Raw genomic sequence first — 25,799 nt, 5'->3', positions numbered from 1 at the left:
TGGACATTCCATTTTTTTTTTCTCTTTTGTCTTGTTAGGGCCTCATCCGCAGCACATGGAGGTTCCCAGGCTAGGTGTTGAATTGGAGCTGCAGGCCCCGCCCTACCCCACAGGCACAGCAACTTGGGATCCAAGCCACGTCTGTGACCTACACCACAGCTCACGGCAACGCCGGATCCTTAACCCCACTGAGGGAGGCCAGGGATCGAACCCACATCCTCACGGTTGCTAGTCGGGTTCGTTAACCACTGAGCCACGACAGGCACTCCGACACACAAATACTAAATTTGATTCAAAGTATAGAATTAAGAACTGCAATAAACCCTACACGTGGTGTGGTTTAGTCTAATCTCTTCCTGCACAAAGGAGCCACTTGCTCCAGGTGTCAAAGCTATTAAGAACGAAGCCTGGTCTCCCATTTCTAAAGCTTTCCATTACACAATACATCGCAAACCTATTAGCTCTTTCTCCAGTATTTATTGCCGACTTCCTCCACCACCAACTCCAACCATCTTTTTTATTTTTATTTTTGCTTTTTAGGCCTGCATCTGCGGCACATGGACATTCCAAGACTGGGGGTCTAATCGGAGCTTCAGCTGCGGGGCAAGCCACAGCCACAGCAACTCCGGATCCCGAGCCACGTCTTCGACCTACACCACAGCTCACAGGCAACGCCAGATCCTCAACCCACTAAGCAAGGCTAGGGATCGAATCTGCATCCTCATGGATCCTAGTCAGGCTCATTAACTGCTGAGACACGAAGGGAACTCCCCCAACCATCTTTTTTAATATGAAAAGAAAGCTATGTAATAAATAGAAACACAATGTTATATCTAAACTATGCTGTCTACCTGCAGGAATAAATTGCTAAAATCCAGTATGAACATCCTAAGACATGGAATATTTAAGCTTTGCCAAATACTCCAAAAGAAAAAAAGCACTTACTGGCATACAAACACCACCACCAAACAGATACTAACATTTAAGTAACGGCTAACAATTGACACCTGCCTTCTTCGGATGTTTCGTGTATTCTTTCCAGGGTCTTAATTTCTTGGAAAAATCACATTTCCAACATTTACAAAGCATTCCAGTTAGGACTGCCAAAGAGGCTATTTCGAAAGCACAATATGCATTTTCCAGAAGCCCGATTCAAAGCTGCATGTACTCAAAACATGTTAACAATAAGTACTTCTGTGTATTAAGCATAGGTTCGGAGACACATCACCTTCATTTTTCGCATTCACTGTCTCAAGTGGGAGGAACAATTTAACAAGAAAACAGCTGCAAGAACAATGAACAAATCTGAAGGCAAGGGACTTTTACAGTCGAGTCCTAAAATACACTGTGCAACTAATAATTATATCAAGAAACAAAGCCTCACATATGACAGGTATGCTCCAAGTGGACTATTTTCTGCAATGAAAAATGGAAAAAGCTAAGCTAACCATGAAAAATGCTGTATTAGTAAGACAACAGACATACATTTTTCCCTCCCATCCCACTTTTCTGGCAACAAATTAATAGAAGCTAATGAGAATGTAAAACACAGATTTATTCCTTTGAGGGTGACTCACTTATTTCCTTCCTCCTTTTCTTCATATAAACATGATTGCAAAGAAAAACAACAGCAGCAGCAAAAGCAGGTCTGTTTTCTATTGCCATGTAACCAATGCTCATAATTTAGAGGCTTAAAACAAGAGAAATGTATTATTACCTCCCAGATGTGTAGGGGTCCTGGCACAGCACGCGGCCCTTCTCTGCTCAGGGCTGCTCCAGTGTGGTTGTGGCCACATTCTTACCTGGGGGTGGTGGAGGGGGAGCCTGCTTCCAAACTCACTCAGACTGTTAGCTACATTGAGTTCTTCGGGCTGGTACAACTTAGGGCCCCATTTCCTGGCAGGCCACCCACCTTCTCAGTCCTGTGGGCCCCCATCTTCTGTCTGCAACAGAGAACCTCCCTCCGCCCTGGTCCCTCTCCCACACTGACTCTCCTTCTCCTGGAACAGCCCAAACCCTTTTACAAGCTCTCCTGATTAGTTCAGGAACACAAAGGCAGATCTTCGGGTGAATTGATTTGAAGCCCTAACTACCTGAGCCAACTCTTTACAGCTGAAGGAGAGATTGGTGTTGGCCTGTCAGGGAGAAGGGGTGTGTCCACCCGAGTGGGAGGTGCGAGGCACGTTCCAGAATTCGGTTTCTGCAGCACACAGATCAGAAGTGTAATCCCTTCAATGGGCATCGCTGGATCATTCTACTTGACCACCATTTTGGACTTAAACCTCTTCTAAAAATAAACATTTGGTCAGACGTCTGCTATTTCAGGCCTAAGAGATAAAGAAGAGCAACAAGGGAATAAGAAATCTAAAGCTAACTGGCAACTACTGTATAAATCCATTTCAAATATATTTAAGTAGCTGATATCTCATGATAGCTTAGTGATGTTTAAATTTTTTAACTACAGGATAAACGGTGACAGTAACACTCCATGGAGGATTGTGGAAATATCAGTTATGTCAGAATATGGATTTGTTCTTATTTGACAATGAAAAAATGGCAATTTTCATATTATCGGCTAGTCTCCCCAATTAGAAAACCATCTGGAAAGAAGACAGACTAGATTGAGGATGAGGCAGAGAAAGCTTTGGAAGTGGGAGCAGCCTTTCAGCTTTGCAAAGATAAACACTACTGTTTCATAGATTCCAAGAAGGATCCTTTTTATTGTTCTTCCTCCTTTTCTTCTGATTTCTTTAACATTATCAACTAATGTAAGGAAGTACAGGTCACCGTGCAAAGTAACCTGGTTCTCATCCTGCTGTGCCTTTCATCACCTCTGCAATTTTAGCAACATCTATCTCTGGGCCTCCCTAGCCACATAAATAAAACTGCTTTAGAATTTTACAGCTGAAACAGACCTTGAGAGCATGATCTTTCTCTTTCAAGTTCTCCCCATATTTAAAGGCATTTACCCAAATAGCAACTTTTACAAAGAAAAAATATTCTTCCTAATGAAGAGAAATAATGGGAGTTGGGTTTTTGGTTTTTTTGTTTTCAGTCAAGCCTGCTGCATGCAGAAGTTCCCAGGACCCATCAAACCCAAGCCACAGCTGTAACTAAAGCCACAGCAGGGACAACACGGGATTCTTAACCCACTGAACCAAAAGGGAACCCCAAGAAAGGTGGTATTTATTTATCTATTTATTTGTCTTTAGGGCCGCTCCCATAGCATGTGGAAGTTCCCAGGCTAGGGTTTGAATTGGAGCTACAACGGCCGGCCTACACCACAGCCATAGCAACACCAGATCCAAATTCCATCTGCAACCTATACCACAGCTCATGGCAATGCTGGATCCTTAACCCACTTGGGGGAGGTCAGGCATCACATCCGTGTGCTCGTGGATACTAGTCAGGTTTATTACCGCTGAGCCACAATGGGAGCTCCAAAATGTATTTAAATGGCTGTAATAGGGTATTTGGTTTCCTGGTTAGAATACGTTATCACTTTTATTACTTTTTACATAAAGTTTCATCAGATGTTTTAGCATTTCAATAAAAGAAGTGTCCTGAACCTGCTTCTACCTCCCCTTGCAATTCAATACACTGGACTTATTCTTTTGCTTATGTTCTCACTGGACTATTCTTCTGCTTATGTTCTCAAGGTCTTTACAGCAGTTAAGAGTTTTCTTAACCTCCAAAATCACAAGACACTTCCAAATTCAACGCTTAATGTATTAAAATCAATTCAGATTTCTTACAATAATAAGGCCATGTCACCCTGCTTGTATGATCTGCAAAAAAGAAGGGAGAAGGCAGAATTCACAAGTATGTTACTCTGAACTTTCACATATTGACATTCCTGAACCTCTGACACAATTCAATTTACATTCCCTGAGAGGTTATGATGCATCTGATCTTGTACTAGACCCTAAGCTTCCTAGGGACATCTTTCTGTCCTCAACACATGATACAATGTTTAGAACTTAGGAGGTTCTCAAAATGAGTTTCAGGAATGAGTAAAGAATAAATGCATACGTCTCGCTTTCAAGGAGCTTAGAATGTAGTGGGAAAGATGGATTGTAGCCCAGCAAGACCTAATTCCGACTTCTAACCTACTGAACTGAAGACAATAAATCTGTGTGGTTTTATTCCTCAAAGTTTGTGGTCATTTGTTATGGTAATCATAGGAAACTGATTCAAGGTCACAGAACTGTTCGGCTGGGAAAAGGCTTCATGGGGGGGGGGGTGTTTCATGAGAAAGGAAGGGCTGGGGTGCAAGTGGAGAAAAATGGGTGATGTTGCTTAAATCCCTGCTACTCATAAAGTATGGTCCCCCCTAAGCAGTCTGCTAGAAACCAGCTTTTTTTGGAAATGCACAATGTCAGGCACAGAACCCAGAGCTACTGCAATTCAGTCAGCATTTTAACAAGACTCCCCAGGTGATATGCATTCATATTGGACTCTGAGATGTGCTAGGTGGAATTTATTAAAAAACTACTTTGAAACGTGGAAAAATATGTTTCTTCTTTTTTGACACACAAATGTGCAGGGAAAAAAAAAAATTTACACATACCCGTAGGAACACTAGGTTGCTGTTTATTACACTGACAAAATAAACATTTCTACTGCTCTTGAATGATGAAGAAAGTCCTTCGATAAACTCCATTTGCCCCCCAGGCAAAGGATCTTCCTTCTTTGAAAATTCCCATGAGTTGAAAGATGACAAATGTCAAAATTTTTTATACCTTTTAAAATAGTAGACTCCCTGAACACACTCAAAGGGCCATGCTGTGGGGGACAAAATAATTTCACTCATGTAATACATTTTCTTTAATTACTTTAATATAAAAGACAGCAATGTTCCGTATTTCACATAGTATTTAAAAAAAATTTTAAAACACTACAATAAGTATTTAGTGAAAATAAAATTTATTGAAGGGTAGTAATGACGACAAAATTAATACTACCAAATCATTATTGAGGCCTTTTGCAGTAACAAAAATTAGAAGGTAGGTGGAAAAAATATCAAACAATGTGGATGTTTCAAAACTACATTTTATCCAGCCTTTATCTTTTCGCTAAATCTTGCACAAGATGGTTATAAAGCTACTCAGTTAAAGCAATACTTCAAAGATCTTAAAATCACCTTCCACTAATTATATGGCACTGCAAGCCATCCCATCTGTTTCCAAAATTAAAACAAGCAATGACCCCACGAGTCTTTCCAGGTAAAAGAGTCAGTTAAAAAAAGAGACATTAACAGAAGATCAGTGACTGGTGAGCAGAAAAAGTTAGCGTAATTAGGAAAGCGATATAATTATTTCACGTAACTTCATCTGGTAAAATCAATGCCATTTAATAAATAAGTGGACTGCACTGAGAGGGAAAGGGGTGACAAGATCCAGAGTCCTGTTTTTAAATTCTCATATAATAATCCTATTTCAATCAACCTGTAAAGTAAAAGCACTGACTGCACATTAACGTTGTAACATACACCTTAGAATAACACGAAAGTCAAACCATCACTGGTATTTCTTTGTCTTCACTGTGCACAAGAGGACGTCACAAGAGTGTGCACTTCTGAAAGTATGATCAGTATATACGGTATAGACAAAACAGGCACCTCCATGATAATTTCTTTTTAATAAATAAAAGCACATGAACATAAAAAGGTAAGCAGCACCTGAAGCCTTTGACATCTGTAACTAAATGCTGGTACCCCAATGGTCTAACCAGTTAAGTTTGAACTAAGAGGCGCAAAAGGAGCCAGTTTTTGCCTTAATATTTTAATTCTAGTAGAGACAAGAGCTTGTCTGGGCTTATGGTCCTGCCACCTGACGGCGAGTGGCATCCCAGTCTTTCTAACATCCTATACTTTGGAGAGCAGACCCGACTCTGGAGCACTCGCCTTAATTAGATTCTGAATTTCCTTGAATTTTGGATGGTCTTTATCAGCCACCAGCTGTAGCAGGACCGCCTCACTTGTCGTCACTATGATCCCAGTTCGAGCAAGACGCTAGGGGGGGAAAAAAAAAAACACAAGAGATAAAGATGAATCAACAAAGAAGCATGAGAATGAACACTATATTAAAACAGCAAAAAGCAGGCCAGGACACAATGATTAGTGTCCTCTAGCAAAACCACACCATCAAATTCAGTGATGGGGAGAGATTTCAAACTAGCCACACTACAAACCGGTTAGTGGGTAAACAAGTAAAAGATGACAGGTAGCCAACATTATGACTCATACGTGTCAGGCTCAGAAGGGAAACCAAGGCTAAGGACTGTAAAACAGTGATTCCTAGTTTCCTTTTCCTGTCTCTGAACAGATAACATTAAACTTGTTCGTCCCTCCCACAAGGAAGAAAGGCTGGCGGGAGAGGAGCCTCGAGTGAGGTTTAAGAACAGGACCCTGGATGGTAGCAGAACCATCACCACTGCCACCATCGTAACCTTTTTCCAACCATTAAACATGAGTTTTTCTAAAACTTAAGGTGGCATTAGAGGGAGTTCTCCTGTGGTGCAGCAAGTTAAGGGTCTGGTGTTGTCACTGCAGCAGCTTGAGATATAGCTGTGGCATGGGTTTGATCCCTGGCCTAGGAACTTCTGTAAGTTGCAGGCATGGCCAAAAAAACAAATTTAAGGTTGTATAGAGTTTCAGTGACAAGTCAAAGAACATCCCTGACAAACTGCTCCAATGGAGTCACAATAAAGACCAAAGGACAGAAATCTCAAGGGGGGCGGGGGGGGGGGCATGGAAGAGTATGGAGAAGGGAGAAAGGAAAAAGGGAGTGAGGAGGGAAGAGAAGAGAAAACAGAGCCAAGGGGTAGGGGATGGGGACGGGAAAAGAATTCGGAAGTAGGGAGTCATTTCTGGATGTAACGATCAGAAACCCGAGGGGAAAAAAACAGACCAACTGTTATCCCAAGAAACGCCCACTCTAAGAGCTGCAGAAGATGAGGTGGTCAGACACGATTCTTAGGCAAGTCAGAGGAAGAGACTCAGATCAGGCTCTCGTCATAAAAGGGTCACCTGAATAACCGGGACATGCCAACTGAGTCAAAGTAAACCCTTCCGATGGCCGTAGATCCGAGGGCCCAACCTTCCCCCGGCAGACTCTTCCTTTTCATCCCCAAGGACAGAGACTGCCTATCAGAAAGCAAGCTTGGGCCTCAACAACCAGTACCAGAAGAGTGTGCAGAGCAGCGGAACAGAACTCTCGAGAAATGAAGAAACAGCAGAGTTACAGGGAAAGAGGAAGAACAAAAGCAAGGCTGCTGGTAGTCTTTACATTGGGACAAATACTAGAGTGCAAGGTATCTCTTAAGTTTTTTAGACTTCTGGAGACTAATTTCCCTCCTCTTGACTTTTTTTTTTTTTTTTTTTTTTTTTTTGCTTTTTATGGCCACATCCACGGCATACGGAGGTTCCCAGGCTAGGGGCTGAATCGGTAGTACAGCTGCTGGCCTACACCACAGTCACAGCCATGGTGGATCCTTAACCCACAGAGCGAGACCAGGGATCGAACCTGCAACCTCATGGTTCCTAGGTGGATTCATTTCTGCTGCGCCATGACGGGAACTCCAGCCTCCTCTTGACTTTTCAGTCACGTCCTGACTCTCATATCAAAACCCTTAGAAATCTCAAAGGACTGACTGTCTGTTTGCTTCAGCCAGAAGAGTGGGGAGTAAATGTAAGGGGAGCTGCAGCTCCTGGTGTGAACGTCCTGTATTCAAACCCAGGGCTCCCCCTCACCAACCGGTGGCCCTGCCTTCCTTAGTGCTCCTTGTTCAGTCAGTGGACATGGCAGTGAGTCAGTCTGAATCTGAGTCACACTCTCAGTGTCTGTGCAAGTGCTTTATTTCGATGTGCTAACACAGGTCAGGCCTCAGTAACCGTGAGGCAGGAAGGACAGCAAACTGTGGCCAGGTCTGAGGGAGAAATGGGATGACTCAGGAAGAAGCCAGCTTTCTCCACAGCACTCTGCTGACCCGAGCCAGGTCCACCCCAAGCCAACAATCCTGGGGGATGCTAGGCGCAAGCTGGGACACTGAAGGCAAGAAAATACCTTCTAGTCAATAGAAACCTACACAAAATCTCTCAGCTTCAAGCCTGAGACACGGCCAATTCGGCTGCATTCAAAGATAAGCAAGCCAGGAACCTGTTTTGGGAAGGGGATGGCTCAGGCCTTTGCTAGGAATGCAAAGTTTGCAGGTCAAGTTCACAAACCTTCCCAGGTGGTGCCTGCCCTGCCCCGTCCTGAAAGAGTGCCTGCGGGGAAAGAGAACAAGCAGCACCTTCTCCAGTCCCCGGCAGGTGCCTGACCACCACCCTGAGCGATGAGGACACCTACAATACTGGGACCCAAAATCATCGTATCTCCTGGCTGAAAAAATGGCAACTAAAACTCCAGCTGTTTCATGCACATGGGGCCATGGCTTAAGAGGCTTCCCCAGTTCTCCTGTTACACTTGTAAAACCAGTTCAACTGGGCCAAAGGGAAGGAAAGGGGACTCTGAACTACAAACCTAAAAATGCAAGAACACAAAACTGTGGCAAGCCTCAGAGAGGGCAGCAATTTTGGGGGGGGGGGCACAGATGGGGACTAAACCCATTAAATTCCCAGGCAACACTACCAACTCCCCAGAAGGCCAAGGACATCAGGCTCAAGAGAGAGGGTTCTATTTTGTTTTATTCCATATTTACTCTACATTTATAAGTTGAAAGAAAAATGCCTGACAGATGATAAGTGCTCAAAAAAAGTGAGTGGAATAAAGCCCACACCACAGATCCCGGCAGAGAAGTTTCAATAATGGTGACTATACATCTTACTAGCTTAAGAATCTTTTTTTTTTTTTTTTTTCCCTAGGGCTCCTCCCGAGGCACATGGAGGTTCCCAGGCTAGGGGTCGAATTGGAGCTGTAGCTACCGGCCTACGCCACAGCCACAGCAACGCAGGATCCGAGCCGCATCTGCAACCTACACCACAGCTCACGGCAAGGCCAGGGATGGAACCCGCAACCTCATGGTTCCTAGTCGGATTCATTAACCACTGCACCACGACGGGAACTCCTAGCGTAAGAATCGTAACAGGCAGTGTGGAGTGTCTCCGAATGATCCATCTTAGGAAGGGGAACCCTCGAGACGGCTGGTTCACTTTCAGAGTCACAGAATGACTCATTTCTTCCAAGGATTGAGGGACTAACTAAAACACCTCCACAGCAAATTAAGACGAAGAGGAAAACATCTGAAATGAGGCACCCCTCCTCCATCACGGCCTGACCTGCTTCCTTTCTCCCCTGCAACCTCAGCAACTGGAACCCAAGGCACCCAGCTCTTCTGCATCCACCCAGACCATATTCTTTCCTTCCCTCCTCAGCACGTCTCAGGACTCGTCCCTTCTGGGTCTTGGAAGCTACCTGATGCTTATACAGCTCTGATCAGACGAACCTTGTGAAGACAACAACAAATAACAGCTTCAGCAAGAAATAAAAGCAACAGCTACCATTTGAGTGTTCACCACGTCTGGCACTGTACTATTGTGCTGGGAATACATGACTTCATTTAATCCTCACAAAAATCCTCCCACGTAGTGACCATTATTACTTCTATTTCACTGTTGATGAGAAATTAATCACTCAATTTAAGAAACGGAGAATTTGGAGTTCCCGTCGTGGCTCAACGGAAACGAATCTGACCAGCATCCACGAGGACACAGGTTCGATCCCTGGCCTCGCTCAGTGGGTTAAGGCTCAGGGATTGCTGTGAACTGTGGTGTGGGTCACAGATGTGGCTTGAATCTCGCGTTGCTGTGGCTGTGGTGTAGGCTGGTGGCTACAGCTCCGATCTGACCCCTAGCCTGGGAACCTCCATATGCTGTGGGTGCGACCCTAAAATGACAAAATAAAAAAGAAGAAGAAATGGAAAATTTTATTCAAGCCAAATTGAGGATTTTAACCCCAAAACAGCTCCTGAGAAAGCTCCAAGAATTGTCCTGCCCATTAGAAGTCAAGGCACAGTTACATAAGTTTTCGGAGAAAGAAGGATGTACCTTAAATGACGGCTGATTGACAGTTGACATAATCCAGATCTAAGCATCAGTGTGGCCCCTTAAAAGATCATGAAGGATCATTATCTTTTAAGGAGCTGTCTTGTTGATTCTGGGAGCATGTTACTCTTAACGGTTGAGCAGGTGTTTCTGCTGATGGGGGCACTTTGGTCAATGCGCAATGCAGATGCACAAGGCACAGTATTGGGGGAGGGGGAGAGGCCAAAAGGCAGAGCAAAATTTTTTTTTTCTGCATGTTTTAATTTTTTTTGTTTTACCATAAACAAGAAATATTTCACATCATCAGTGAAATATATGAGGCAGAGATATTAGGCAATTTGTCCAAGGACAAAAAATTTACAAAAAGCTGGAACCTGCATTCAAATCCTTATTATCCTGCCACTGTTTGAACTCCTAATCAGTAAAATTACAGACTACCTATAAAAGAATGAGGTTCAGGAGTTCCCTTCGTGGCAGAGCGGAAACGAATCTGACTAGGAACCATGAGGTTGCAGGTTCAATCCCTGGCCTCGCTCAGTGGGTTAAGGATCCGGCATTGCCATGAGCTGTGCTATAGGTCACAGACGCGGCTCGGATCCCAAGTTGCTGTGGCTGTGGGGTAGGCCAGCAGCTGTAGCTCTAATTAGACCCCTAGCCTGGGAACCTCCATATGCTGCGGGTGCAGCCCTAAAAAGACGAAAAAAAAAAAGAATGAGGTTGAAAGGGTAAATGGCTGACTTTTAACTCTGAGCCTTGTTAGAAGATAGAACTGCCAATAATCAAGATTTTCTATAATAAAGATCTATAATTAAAAATCTTTCTTGGAGTTCCCGTTGCGACTCAGGGAAAAAAAAAAAAAAAAAACCCGGTTAGTATCCATGAGGATGCAGGTTCAATCCCTGGCCTTGATCAGTGGATTAAGGATCTGGCTTGCTGTGAGCTCTGGTGTAGGTCGCAGACATGGCTCGGATCTGGCGTTGCTGTGGCTGAGGCACAGGCTGGCAGTTATAGCTCCAATTTGACCCTTAGTCTAGGAACTTCCATACGCCACACATGAGGCCCTGCGGAGGAAAAAAAAAATCTACAGTGAGAAACTAAAAACACCCAAAACCAAAAATATTCTTTGCTTGTAAAGCGATTTCAAAAACTCTTTTTCTACATCCATTCAAGTTTAAGACACATCTTTCATTTCAGGTCATTCAAGATATGTCTAAAAAACTTAAATGTATGTAGGACAAAAGTTTCTGAAATCACTTTACAAACAAAGAGTATTTTCGGTTTTAGACGTTTTTAATTTTTCACTTCCCTGGAAACACTTCAACTTTTGGACTGCAGAATTACCATAAAGATTATTCACAGAGGAAAAGAGCTGCTTGCTGAGGTAGTAAGGACCTGGCAGTTTCAACTGAGATTATTAAGGAAATTTGAAAAGTGGAAGCTGATTAGCTCATGCGACTGTCAGGATAACGTAAAGACCTCTGCTTCGAAGAAAAGAAGCAACACTTGGGAACCACCTAACCCAAGGGTTCAGAGAGACTTGAAAATAGTTGAACAAAATAAATAAAACTATTTCCACCTATAAGCCCAAAACAGGACTCACTGCTTCAGCCGTAAGAGAAGGGACATATAAGCAGGACCTTAAAACCACTACTGCCGCCAGCAACTCTTGATGTTTCTGCATCGGCCTCCCCCCTGACTGACTTTTCCCCTTTCTTTCCTCTCTGCTTGGCCCAACTCATCACTCCAGAAACATTTTCGGCTACAGATGACTGAGCAACCCTACAGAGAAAGTGGCTCACTCATCAGTGTGTGCGTGGAGCAATGGAGGGTCTCAAAAAAATTCTACACTTCCCATTCTCAATAGACACAATCAGGTAAAAACTCAGCAATTCAATCCAGATTTACATTACTTTAAAACTATCACAGAGGAGTTCCCATCGTGGCACAGTGGTTAACGAATCTGACTAGGAACCATGAGGTTGCAGGTAAGGTCCCTGGCCTCGCTCAGTGGGTTGAGGATCCAGCGTTGCCGTGAGCTGTGGTGTAGGTTGCAGACGTGGCTGGGATCCCGCGTTGCTGTGGCTCTGGCGTGGGCCGGTGGCTACAGCTCCAGTTCGACTCCTGGCCTGGGAACCTCCATATGCTGCGGGAGTGGCCCTAGAAAAAGGAAAGAGACCCAAAAAATTAAAAAATAAACAAATAAATAAAACTATCACAGAACTAAACGTGAGAGAGCGAGAAAAAAGAGTGAGTGATCCATCATATGGAGCGAAGGTTTCAAAGGATTATGTGGTAGTATGCTTTTTAATAGTCTCGGCATAGGAAACGCTTAAGTAAGGCTACTATTAGACGGAAAGCACAGACTGACTCCCTGATGCTATGGTACCCCTTCACACTCCAGCACAGAGAGCCAGCAAACTGTGTGGGAGTGGTGTCTAGTCAGCGACACACATGCTGGTCCCAAAAATTCAAGTCTAAGGAAATCTAGTGTAAGGCTGAACCAGACATGGACCCACCATGCCCTAGCCTTTGGGCAAGGTCTTGGCCAAAGACCTAAGCCTAGGTTAGCTGTTTTTAATTTGCAAATCTCTAAATAGTTCAAGCTATGCTTACTGGAATACTTCTTAGTTCATGCGCAAAACTGTAGCAGCGTCACAAGAGACGATGTAAAGGAACATCTGGCATCACTAGAAATCTAGTTCTAAAGATAGAGACAGCATCAAACAGGATACCCGGCAAAACCTCAGGTCAGTCAGTGCACAGCAGAGACCCTGGAAATCAGAGTCTGGTACTGTCAGACCAAACTCACAATTTAAGAAGTAAACCTTTCATCGTTGTTACATATTCAGTATTCTTCAAATTTATCTGGAAAACTTGGTAAATGATTTATTTTAAAGCAGCACAATTACCTCAAGAGCAAACATCCTGTCCATCATGCTTCTTGATGACGTGGCGTCAGCAACGATATGAACCTCGATACCTCGGCCAACGAGCTCCAGAGCTGTTTGCTGGATGCACACATGAGTCTAGCAGGAAAGTAAAAATCCTATGTAATGACGCAGTAAAATGCAAGTGTTTTACAAATGTGCAACCACATGGAAAAGCAGAACGAGCACTATAGGTCTATTGACCTTGGTCTACACCTAGTTCTGCCTCTAACTCGCCAGGGATCTTGAGCATCAATAGCATCTTTGGCTTTCATATCCTCTTTGTAAAGTCAGGAATTGGATTATATCAGTGTTCTCTGTACTGGGAACCGTGAACATGGTCTTAGAGCTTTGTGAGAAGTCTGTTTAAAGAGTTTCATCTGTGTCATCTGGATGACCTTCAAAAGGCCGACACTTGGTTTTGATGCCACTCACAGGTGGGTTTCTTTCTGTATTCACACCAAGTGCCCAACACAAAGAATGAGTCTGCAGTACTGCAGGTCCACCCTGCGTGGTAAAACCGACTTGTTACAAGGTACCCAGTAGTAAAGCTTGGCCAAGTTAAAAATAACTTGTTAACACAAGCAAAACACACCCAGTTTACATCTCTAGCAAATGCATTCCAGATTCCATCAGTACCAACCTGAAACAATTCATCAGCCGAGAAGAAAAAGTAAAAACACTCTCCAACAATAAGTAGAGTGTACAACCAATGAAAGCATATTTTAATAATGCCGCCTACCGTCACACGACAAGAGTACTGTGGAAAATGATCAATTCATTAAAATTCGCCCCAGAGGACGGATCAAAGATGATTTTTACTATGTACAAGGTCTCATGATGAATAAGCAAGAAAAGCGCAGAAGTCAGCAACAGCAATTGGCATGATGTATTTATACAAATCAGCTTCTTTTATCATTATTTAAGTCAAAACAGAGAAATATTTAATATATTTTTAAACCTGGAACTAAACTACATCTTTCTACTACTAAAATCTACGACTATGAAACCTACTGTCAAAATATCATGGGTAGCTTAAATTAGTCTTATTCAGATTTCACTGTCTGGATGGTTTTTTTCAAAATCTAAAAATTTCCATTCGGGAACTATTTTAAAGCTATGCATATTTATTTCTATTCTGTCTGTACCTGCCCAAGAAAACACACCAAACAAAATATCCATTTAATTCCACCATTAGGAACCCATGAGCAGTTTTTTCTTTTAAAAATGTATGTACATGATTCAAATGCAAAGGACAATGAACCCTATGACGTCTAACGTTTTCCTCCTAGAACAAAAATATAACCAAGGTGAAATCCTGCAAGACATAAATAAACATAATCTCTCTGGTGAAACTGTGTTATCAAAAGAAGAGGTTCAAAGCAAAGGCCCAAGAATCAATCAACCGAGATTCAAATGCAGCGCCATCCTTTACCTAGTTGTATGACCTTGGGCAAGATATACTGCGTCTGTGTTCTAGTTTCCTCATCTGTAATATAAGGAGACCAGAAGTACTTAGCTCAGAGCATTTCTGAGAGTTTAATGAATTAAGAGATATAAAGGGCTTAGATTAATGCCATGCAAAGAGTTAACACTTAACAACTGGCAGCTATTTTCTCTATCTGTTAGCTACATGGTAGTCTATGCATGAAACTACATTCTAGAAATAACAACGTTGTTTTCTACAAACGCTACCATGTCCAAGACACAACAAGAGGTACTTACTTCCACTCCAAATAACACAACACTCCGGACTCCAGGAATCTCTGCTAATGCTGCTTCTACTTCTGGTAATACCATCGAAAACTTGGTCTTGGGAAGAACCAGTTTTACTCCTGTTAAATCGATTTCTTGAACAGTGCTTCCAAGACCTTTAGGGTACTGTTCTGTTACGATAACTGGAATTCCTAAAATCCGGGCCCCTTGTAACTGGGAGGAAAAAAAAAAAAACAGATAATTGGCAATATACATACATGTGTGTATGAATGTATATCATGCTTCGGCAAACTGAAGAAAAAAAAAATAAGCATACCAATCTTTGGCTCACACTAATAATATCTCCAAAATACTTGATGGCTGGTCTGAACCTTTCCTGCATATCACAGCAGAAAAACACAGTGCTTGAAGGTGTAAGATTTCCCAGGGTAGTGAGCTGAGGAAAAAAGAAAAAAGAATGATTTAGCACATGTTATACAATGACATTTATTTTCAGCAGAGGTCAGTAAAAAGAGAAAAACAGTCTCACTGACCCATTAAGTCAATTTCTACAACAATTATCCAAAAGGAATGATACGAATAATAGGAAAAAAATTTATTCCCAAAGACGTTCACTGAATTGCTTTCAATAGTGATAGAAATAAAGCAAGGACCAATAATACAAAAATGACTTCATAAATCTTAACACATTCACATGACAAACGTTTTTTAGCCAATTAAAATATGCCAATGTTATCAAAAACTCTGCACCATCTAAGAAGAAATGCTGATAAACCAATGTTAATTTTTAAAAAAGCACAATTCAACAGTATCTCAATCATGTAAAACTATGAATAAAAAGTAGAAATAAATGAAAATATTAACAAGTGGTTGATATGTGAAAATATTAACAAGTGGTTATATATTTTTTCTTAATACCTATCTTTTACTTTTCAAATCCCATTTTAAAACATTTTCCAAATATTATTTTATATGTAAAGTTATGTTTTACTTTTATAATCAGGAAAAAAAACAGTAAAAAACTTAAATTTATGATGGCATTGCTTACAAGCGCAAAGAGTAAAATTTAAAATAATCTGTAGCAGAGACTATGGAACAAAAAACTAAAAAAAAAACCAAAAAAACAGAAACAAATCCTGAATGACTCCTATCATCAAGAAAGAAATATTAAGTTGGTATTTTCAAGAATAACCTTTGAGAGCTCAAAAGAATGCAAGGAACTGATGCCAACCACATCACCACTGTTAGATGGACAGACATAAATGCGACATCTGCATTCTTACACATATTTAATCAGCAAAGTCACTGAATTAAGTTAAAAACTGGGTACTAGATTATTAAGCTTTACATGAGTTGCTGTTGTCAGTTTACTCTACTTGGGCCCAGTATGAATCTACCAAAAAAAAAGAAAATTCCTACAGCATACAAGAATTTAACCTCACTGAATTTCTTAAGTCCATGATGCTTTTCCTTCTACTCACTTTTCAAACTAGAGAAAGCTCTGGAAAGGATGCAGTCCGGTCCTGAATGAACCCATGCACTACTCTTACCAGCCACCCCTTAAATCTCCCCTCTAATTATTCTGGTTTGGTCTCTCTGAAACCACCCACAGATAATAGTTATTGATAATTTTTTAGAAGAAACTGAATACTGATTACACGGTGGTGGCTGCCCCTACAGCCTAGCCCTCAACTCTGCCTCAGTAGCTTTGCACATGGCCTACTCCCGAAAAGCAATTACTCCAGGAATTAAGCGAATCATTACAAGGAATCTGTTATCCTTAACAGTATGACTGTTCTAGTCAGTTTGCACTTTATTTACCTCTGTCCTGGTCTGAAGGACTCTGGCACCTTAATACGACGCCTTCTGGTATTCACTCTACAGATGTGCACCAATTAACCACGAGCAGACCAACATCAAGTTCATGTCAGAACGGGAGTGCCACCTGTAATCCTAACACTATGTAGAGGATTTCCCTGCTCTGCCAATAAAGTTATGTTTAAAATAAATATCCAAGCATCTTAAATGATACTCTCCATCTTTGGCTTCTTCCTTACTTACATTTTTAATGCAAGTACCACGCTTCCATTTTAATCATGATCAAAAGCAATGAGTATGATGTATATATGAATACTTAGGGTATTATGTTGAAAACAAATCACTGTTTATGATCCATGTATCTTAAATTCTCCGTTAACATTAAATCTTGGCTCAAAAGTCTCGAATTTGAACCATGGATCCCTAGGCATCCACAAAGTGCGGAGGGTACATTATGAAAAGCAGTTTACCTGCAAATGTTCTATTTCAAATAATTGTAATGAAACTCAGCGATCTTGCCATTCTACAATAGGTGAAAACCAGCAAGCGGGCAAAATAAACCTCCCGGGCAATTGCCAAAGTATGCTGGATGGCCATGCACTAACACACAAGCTGTACACATTCCTAACAAGCTTGGTTGTTCAGACTGTAAATTAACAGAAGGTTATAAAGAGCAAATCAAAATTGAAACTGCTGGAGATAGGCAAACTCATACTAGCAAGATATGATAGCTGATGAAGAAAAAATCCAAATACAATAAAAGCAGATCAAAGCTCAACTAGTTCTCAGTCTAGACTTCAGTGAAAGAGTAGTAAGCTACATGTAAGTTATAAATTGGGACATCATTTTATCACACTTGTTAAGAACATATTAAATGAAGTAACATTTCAGAACTACCACATAAAACAGGCAAAATATTGAAAACTGGGATATTTAAAGGAATAAAACCTTACCTATTCAGAAATCTTAGATTATTCCACATTGTGGTTTCCTGGGTTTCCTGCTACATAGACCCCCTAAACCTCATTTCAGCTCGAAGAAACCTGTTCTGGGCAGGGGACAACATCAGCTATATGCCATATTAGGAGGAGGGAGAGGTCAGAAAATGCAGCCCCGAAATCGTTATGACCCTGCCGGCCCTTTTAAAATATAGGAACTTGTCATCTATAAACCGTCAGTTAAACGAAGGAAAAAAACCATAGAGGTCAGGGGGTGAGGAATTTTTTAATGCACAGATGACTGGCTATAATTGAATGAGTCAAAATGTCTAGCCAGTCTCTTCTCCAGGAGTTGACATCTCCTTGACAGTGGCCTGCACTTAGTAATTTGCTTCCCCAGAGAACAGTCTAGAGAAGGACGGGAATTGTACAGTGAAAAAACCTAGCCGACACTGCCTCCAGATGAAGGCGATCAAGATGAAAACATCAGTGAAGTCAAGGGGACAGCATGTGGCCGTGCTGTGCGATAAAAATGACCTTCGTGAGCTTCCTCTCCACCCCGGACTGAGCACAAGAACCTCAGACAAACCAAGACTCAGGTCCAGTCTACCAAGATACCTACTCAGTACTCCTCAAAACTGTCAAGGTTATCAACAACAACGAAACCCTGAGAGACTGGTACAGCCCGGAAGAGTTTCGGGGGACAGGACAACGAAACAAAATCAGTATCCTAGATTGGATCCTGGAACAGAAAAAGGACATTAAGGAAAAGCGAGTGAAATCTAACATGTGGAGCTCAACTGATACGCATGTACCCATGTTGGTTCCTTAACTGTGACAAACAAGCCACAGTGGTGTACCACGTTAGCAAGACCGGGAACTGGGTACAGGCATGCAGGAACTCTCTGTCCTATCCTTGCAACTTTGCTGAAAATCTAACACTACTCTACAATTAAAAGTTTATTTTAAAATATTGTCTCCCTATGCCATAGCAGTAGGAGGATGTGAGGCTACAAAAAAACAAAACACCAAAACCCTGAAAAATTCTGTATGTCTTACCAACCTCCCCATCTACCCCAAATCCATATGAATTCCAAAAATTATTCTTATATCACACCCTCACTCTATAATTTAGGAACTTATATTTTTTTCTTTTTTTTGGCTGCCTTGCAGCATATAGAGTTCCTGGGCCAGATCAGATCCAAGCTGAAGTTGCAACCTACACCACAGCTGCAGCAGTAACAGATCCTTAACCCATGGTGTCCAGCCAGGGATCAAACCTGTGTCCCAGCGCTCCAGAGACTCCACTGATCCTGTTGTGCCACAGAGGGAACTCTTGGGGACTCCTAAATTTGATTCAGAAATTTCTCTTAAACCAAAACTTTGTGGGTAACTAAAAGTGCTGCTCACCGTCAAACATGCTGCAACTGCATGAAAGCAAATTAAGAGTGCATTTGAGGAGTTCCCACTGTGGTGCAGTGGTTAACGAATCCGACTAGGAACCATGAGGTTGCGGGTTCGATCCCTGGCCTTGCTCAGTGGGTTAAGGACCCGGCGTTGTGGTGACTTGTGGTGTAGGTTGCAGACACGGCTCAGATCCCACGTTGCTGTGGCTCTGGCATAGGCTGGTGGCTACAGCTCCGATTCGACCCCTAGCCTGGGATATGCTGTGGGTGTGGCCCTAGAAAAGGCAAAAAGCCAAAAAAAAAAAAAAAGTGGATTTGACCAAATGCCATTACACATAAAAGTGTGGCAATTACACATCAACACATGTTCTAGAAGTATGAAGAAATAACATATAAAAATGTGTATAAATGCATACTCTCATGTTTATATATCTATATATGTCTTTACACATACATACATAAAAATACATACATCAATATACATAATTTAATACACAAAACTGACCACAACCAATGGCTTCCTCAAGCAAGAGTTTAAAAGAACAATTTCAAGGATAAATTTTTTTGCCCACTTTCTTTAGAACTGTCATAGCTAGGAGTTGAGCTCAGATTTCATATTTGAAAGACTTTTCACCCCCAAATCCAATCTACCCTTCTTCACTTCACACGTGCTCTGGCCATGTTCCTGCAAGGAATCTGCTCCGCCCTTGCTCAGTGGCTCCCGCGCCCCAGCCCCACCTTGCTTAGAACAAATGGTGCACCATTCTGTTCCCCGCATCAAAGCAATGCATGGTGAGTGTTGCATGTGGGCTCCAAAATTCATATGTTGAATTTCTAACCACCAGGACCTTTCAAAGTAGCCTTACTTGGAAATAGTCACTGAAAATATAGCTAGTTAAGATGAGGTCATACTGGAGCAGACTGGGTGCCTAATTCAACAGGACTAGCGTCCTTATAAAAAGGAGAAATCTGGACACAGAGAAGGCCATGTGCATGAGAAGACAAGAAATCACGGTGATGTGTCCACAAGCCGAGCAATGCCAAAGACGGCCGACGAACCACCAAAGGCCAGGAGAGAGGTCCTGAACAGATTCTCGTTCACAGAACCAAGCCGGGTCTCTAGGCTCTAGAGCTGTGAGAAAATAAAATTTCTGTTGTATACACTGCTCAGTCTGTAGTACTTTGTTATAGCAACACTCGAGCAAGCAAGCGACTACAGGGAGTTAACTGTGTATCTTTAAGAATGATTCCAGCTTAGAGCTGTAAATGTGATGTTTTTGAAACTTTGGTGGTCTATTAAAGTCACAGTATAGGCATGAAGGTCCAGAAAGGGAGATGAGTTATCATTATTTCATGGAGAAGTGTTTCCGAGGAAATCTGATTACCACTGGTATGGTGAGGCACTGTTCCAATACGGATTAACACAAAACAGAGGTCTGCGACCTGACTCTCCAGGTCACAAAGGTGCCTATCGGGGATCAGGACAGCCAGGGAGCCTTAGAATCCGAGTCCATATACCAACTGCACAAACTTCAATTACGTGCAGTGTGGCAAATCATTAACATCTCCAAAAAGCAGCTTCTTCATCTGAAACAAGGCAATACACACAGTATCTACCTCACAGAGCTATTTCAAGGATTAAATCAGCTTCATGTAATCAATCAATATGTTAGGCTATTGTGATATCCCCCCTGGAGGCAATATACACTGCACTCTGTAATCCAGGACATGTTCAAAAGTTCTTCTGTAGAGAAGTTAAAATACCACTTACCACTAAGATACCTCAAGAAATCCATAAATATATATATGAAGAAATAGTGATCCTGCCTAACCTGTTATGCTGACATGGTCTATAGTATTAAGAAGTGATTCATAAAGTGGATTTCCAAATATCACCAAAAGACTTACAATTACGTGATCTGTTCCTAGCAAAACAGCTGTGGGGCTTTTTAATTCAGACGGCAAGGGAATATTCACTTCACTCCTAAAACATACTCACCTATCATAAACATTAATGTCCCTGGCATCAAGATTACAACTCAAGCTTATCAGTTAAAATATCGCTTTCTAACTGCCCCAGGAAGGCCAGCTAACTCCACCCATTTCAGTGCTGAGGACAGAGGGGTTTCTTTAGATTGTGCCTCTGGTCAGGGTCAAGGCAAGATCCCAGGAACACAGTAACATTTGCATCTACATTGGATTCCCCTCGGCAAACTAAAAGAATGTTTCCAGATACAGATCAGAGCACCCCACTCTCAAACAAAGCTGATTTACAGGCAGCCTCTAATGCACCCACAAGAGGCAAAATGTGTACTATGCTTTGGGCAGTAACTGAGAATACTAATTGAGACAGTGTCACACCCGCAGGATCCAGCTATTTTTCTCCAGTGCCTCTGACACTGTCCGCCACCTGAGATGCTCACGAGCTTATGAGCATTAGCTCATGTACCTGTTCCTCCTGCACGTTGCCATGGTAAAGGTTCTGCCATCAAAAAATCACTCCCTTGCAACTACAACACCCAAGGGGACCCAAGGCCTTGCCCTCGTCATTCTAAATCCAGCCTTCTCTCCCTCCCCACCATCAACTGGGGGATCATTCCTAGCTCTAAAATGTCCAAGCCGCTGCTCTGTTTAAAACAATAATGGTACGAATCAACTTCCAAGAAAGTGAAAGCTGGAGCAGAATCCCTTCCGAATTAACCATCCCAGAAAAAGGTCAAAATAACCTTCCCAGGGATGCCCTTATCTGCTGCTCACGCTAAGGTGCCAGAACCTTCCCTCCTACATACCGCAGGGAAATCCTCTCACCGGTGTCATTCTCACAATAGCCATTTCTTCCTCTCTTCTGCTTGGGCTCTGCCTTTGCTGGTGACAAGCTGGAAAAATACACTGGGAGTGGTATGATATCAAATTTACAGGAGTTTGCAGCGTTGAATGTTCCACGCGTTAAAACTTGGGAAATACCTTTGGAAAAATTAACGCGCCTAAGTCATAAAGAATGACCTCCATTCCCCACGGTATGATCCTCTCATTTACATGCCTTCCCCTGCATCTCAAAATTCCTCAGACTTGAGGCATTCTGACAAAGCTGAAGATTCATACACCATGCCTGAAGCATGAACTGTCTTTAGCTACCTGAGCTGTCAGCAGGCACTCGGTCACTCGGTCCGAAGAGTTCAGAAAAGAAGACGCTCAACAGCTACCACAGCCTAATATTGGCAATGGGGGGTCTTCAAGCTCAGGCCTCATAGAACCGCTAACCAATCACCAGGGTTGGCACAAGCAACCAGTGTGTTTTACAAGGTCACTAGCAACAGCAGTCAGGATGAGCATGAAGGCAAACTCAGACCCCTATGTAAATTGAGAACCCATTCCAGAATACAGAGTACATGAGCCAGGGCCGCAGAGGCTCTAAGGCCTACTTTTGGAGAAATAAGAACAAATGGCTTTATTTCAGCCGTGGGCCACACCCGGCCCACCGTATGGTCTTTGCCCCTGCTCCTGGGAGCAGGGGCTGAGCATCCCCAGAGCATGGCTCACTGAGCAGCTAGCTACCTTGAGTCTTCTTAAGTGACAGGCATCTGTTCCGAAGAAACAGTAAACAGCATCCAAACGAGAGATGTTACAGGCTCAAGTCTGTGGCTTGCTTTCCACTCTGCTCGATATTTTCATTCAGCAAAAAAAGAGAACAAGGATGCTATGGCCAGCTGCAAGAGAGGGACCTTCACATGCTTTGCTAGCTCTACCATTAGGAACCTCGGGCAATTTCCTCTAGGTTCTGCTCTTTGGCAAAATGAGGGAGTGAGATTATTAGGTCAGGAACAAGGACTGGGTCCGATGTATGTTCACATTTCACTGCGCCAGGCACTTACAGCACTTACTCTATGTTCTCATCTAGCCAAAGAATGTCCTTGTCTCTAGGATTATACAGCCAAGCTCCCCAAAATTACAGTAAAATGGCCACGCAAATACCTTCCTTTTCTCAAAGTCTCCATTACACATATACACAGGTGTATAAATATACACACAGGCACAGACACATATATATCCTCTTACACAGATATACGTAGCTATCAGAATAAGTATACAAACAGATATGATATGGGTGTGTGTATCCCTCCACATTTTCTATTTTTAGGCTGGGGAAGGCACCTGGCTGAAGCAGTCGAGCTATTGTGATTATGAAAACAAAATAATGGAAAAGGAAAACATTTTTAAGTACTTTAAGACATATAAAGTATCATGTAAGAGATGCTTAAGAATTTTCAGACTATTTAGGGAATAAAAACACTTAAAAGTACGGAACAGAGTAGTACTGTTAAAATTATTTTAAACACTACCATACAAAATTAACAGTTTATGTCCAATACCAAGCAAAATAGTTCAAAAGCGACAAAAATTAACTACATTTTATCTCCAAGGCCAAGCAAAATAGTGCAAAAGTGACCTGCATTACATACTGCCTTTTGAGAAATACTGCAATACATTTCAGATATATACATACATATTATTGATTTCTAGAATGTTTAAGTAAAAAGAGTTATCAGAGTGAGGCCTTGAATTTTCAAAATAAAAATCGTCTCCTGGGTGGGGAATGGGGGGGCAGCCTTAAAGATGTGGGGAGGACACTGGTTTGGCACAGCATCGTATTAGGCAACAGCCCACCTTCCCTCCCACCCACTGTGGGAAAGGCATCACGAAGAAGTCAGCATCCTCAGCAAAGCTCCAGACCTCGTTGGTTAGTATCTGGAGTCTCGCCTTTATTAATGGATTTGTCAAAGGTACATCCATCCAACTTCTTCAGTATTTTGGCAGGGATAATCTAAATACACAGACAAGGAAGGCTGCAGAGAGATGTCAGCCATGAACTCTTGAAGACATGAAAATGGGGAGGAGAAATCACCTACCAACCACAGTTCTCCCAATGGCAGGGCAAATTCTAGGGTCTCAGACACCAACTGCTTCCCTTCCGGCTCTCTAAGGGTTGACCATAAAAATCTCCTAGCCTTTGTTCTCTGAAAACAGGAACTTTAATCAATTAAAGTACCTGCCTTGGACGCTTCTGGACTGGGTACTGGGGTGATAAGATCAATTCTATGGTCAACTACAACTGAAAAAAAAAACAAAAACCCAAAACTGGAGAATAGTCCTCAGAAAATGACACTTGATATTAAAATGCCTTTTAACCCCAAATCCCACATTTCCATTTGGTCTTCCAAAGAAGTGGTTCATCAGTTTTTCAACTAAAAAAAATGTTGAGGGTGTAGTTCCTAAACTATATCTTTTGTCCTTGCTTTTCAAAAATATAAATCCTCCAGTGAGTCCTCAGAGCTGAGCAGAAAAAGAATATACCAGGCAGATCTGCGTAGTATTAGACTACAGCTTTTTAAAAATACTAAAAAGCTATAAAATAATCCTCAGGTATAACAACTTTTTCAGCCAGCATTAAATTACCAGGCAAGGATGGTCTAGCTAAAGTTGGGTATTTACGGAAGGCGCTGCAATCCTGAGTCCGACTTCTTCAACATAGGTGATCGAATCAATAGATTCAGTGGACAGTTACTAGGAAGAAGCTGAACAAATGGTTATTTCACTAAAAGACAGGAAAGGTTTACGACCAAAAGCTGAAAGCTGGAGAAGAGGAGGAGGGAAAGGATATGACTCCTGAAGTTTGTGTTTCCGCAAGTAGTAAACACAACTCCGGAAAAAACCCTAAGGCCAATACTCCCCACAGTCTCTTTTCCCCGGTTCTGCATCACCCCAAAGTACAAACAGCTACTACTGCACAGACCTTCGGTTAGGCAGGAGGCTGGCACTCGCTCCCGGCACACAAAGCGGATGCGGGCGGCTGAGGACCACACACGTGGGGGCGTTCGCGCGCGCAGCCACTCGCCGGGAGGCCCACGCCCCACTGTCGGCCGAGGACAGCTGGTGACTGTCACCTTCGGACTGGCACCTTCTCTGGGCCGTCCCCCAGGCTTGCGACAGCGGTGCGGCCCTTTCCTGCCGGCGAGGCGCACAGGGCCGCCGCCGCGGGGCACCTGAGGAGCGCGGCGGGGACGGGGACACACGGACACCGGGAGCAGCGGCGGGGCGCGCGGCCCTCCCGCGGGACCCACCTGGATCTGCAGCGGCACGAGGCGCACCTTGCAGCGCTCGCTCACCGCGAAGCCCTTGGGCAGGTCCACGTACTGGCCCCACTCCTCCGCGAAGAGCTGCACCACGAATTTGCGGTGCATGTCGATCTGGTCGCCGTACAGGCTGAGGAACTTCTGGATAAGCAGCTCGTAACCCGCGCCGTGCGGCACGGCCGAGGGCCGCGCGAAGACGGAGAAGCAGAAGAGCACGGGGACCGTACCCGACGGCGCCCCCGCGCCCGCGCCGCCGCCCGGGAGCGCCGGGACCGCCGGCTCCGCCGCCGCCATGTTCCCCGAGCGTCTGCGAGCTCCGAGGCCGCGAGGCGCAGACACAGCCGGTCGCCGCGGCCCCGCCTCCCCACGCCGCCCGCCGCCCGCTCGGGAAGGCGAGGGGGCGGGTCCTGGCGGCCTCGGCTCGCGCGCCCTCCTCCCCGCCCCAGCGGAGGGCGGACCCCGCGGAGGGCCAGGCGCTGTGGCGGGGGCGCGCTGGCGGGCGAGCGCCTGCGCCGGCCGCCCGGACCGCCCCTTCCAACCTCCCAGCGGCGCGCCGCCCCACCTGCAGCCGAGCCGGCGCGCCGCGGGGGAGCCCGGGTGCCTTTCAGACCCTCGACCTGCCTGACCTGCCCGGTGCTCGAGTCCTGAAGGCGGTCGGTGACCCGCCTTCCACCGTCGAGCTGGGCGAGTTGGGTTTGTGCTGTGGGACGCCGGGCTGCCCGGCCAGATCTGCTGGAACGCCGTACCTGTTGGCCTTGTCCTGAGGCAGGCGGTCCTAGAGGATGGCGGCTGTAATCTTAAAACCTATAGGAAGGGCA

At 43.6% G+C, this 25,799-nt stretch overlaps 1 protein-coding gene across 4 annotated transcripts; it reads right to left on the bottom strand.

The window, feature by feature from the left end:
* Nucleotides 1-4,817: 4,817 nt before the first annotated feature.
* ISOC1 (isochorismatase domain containing 1) lies at nt 4,818-25,320 on the bottom strand. 4 transcript variants are annotated; one of them, XM_003123901.5, is made up of 5 exons: nt 24,970-25,320; nt 15,005-15,124; nt 14,698-14,901; nt 12,955-13,071; nt 4,818-6,013 (listed from the first exon to the last, which is right to left on the bottom strand). In XM_003123901.5, exons 1-5 carry the CDS (start codon nt 25,273-25,275, stop codon nt 5,867-5,869), a joined length of 894 nt encoding a protein of 297 aa, XP_003123949.1. In that variant the 5' UTR covers nt 25,276-25,320; the 3' UTR covers nt 4,818-5,866. The 4 variants fall into 4 exon arrangements, 2 of the variants coding, with proteins under 2 accessions (XP_003123949.1, XP_084870612.1); XM_085014486.1 differs by having other exon boundaries at nt 24,642-25,071; XR_014838753.1 differs by lacking the exon at nt 4,818-6,013 and adding an exon at nt 8,843-8,898 and having other exon boundaries at nt 9,884-13,071.
* Nucleotides 25,321-25,799: the final 479 nt, after the last annotated feature.

The sequence above is a fragment of the Sus scrofa genome, chromosome 2, assembly GCF_054392235.1.
Source record: "Sus scrofa isolate SSC_HxYL_T2T_F1_AM1 chromosome 2, Sscrofa_HxYL_maternal_Yorkshire_Landrace_v2.0, whole genome shotgun sequence".
Lineage (NCBI taxonomy): Eukaryota > Metazoa > Chordata > Mammalia > Artiodactyla > Suidae > Sus > Sus scrofa.
The sequence above is the reverse complement of the archived record's forward strand: the minus strand, read 5'-3'. Positions and strand labels throughout refer to the sequence as shown.

Coding starts and splice junctions, on each gene's coding strand:
- ISOC1 (XM_003123901.5), bottom strand. CDS start 25,275: ATGGCGGCGGCGGAGCCGGCGGTCCCGGCGCTCCCGGGCGGCGGCGCG. Junction 14,902..15,004: donor TTAGTGTGAGCCAAAGATTG/GTATGCTTATTT, acceptor TTTTCCTCCCAG/TTACAAGGGGCCCGGATTTT. Junction 6,014..12,954: donor ACAGGATGTTTGCTCTTGAG/GTAATTGTGCTG, acceptor TTCCCCCCCTAG/CGTCTTGCTCGAACTGGGAT.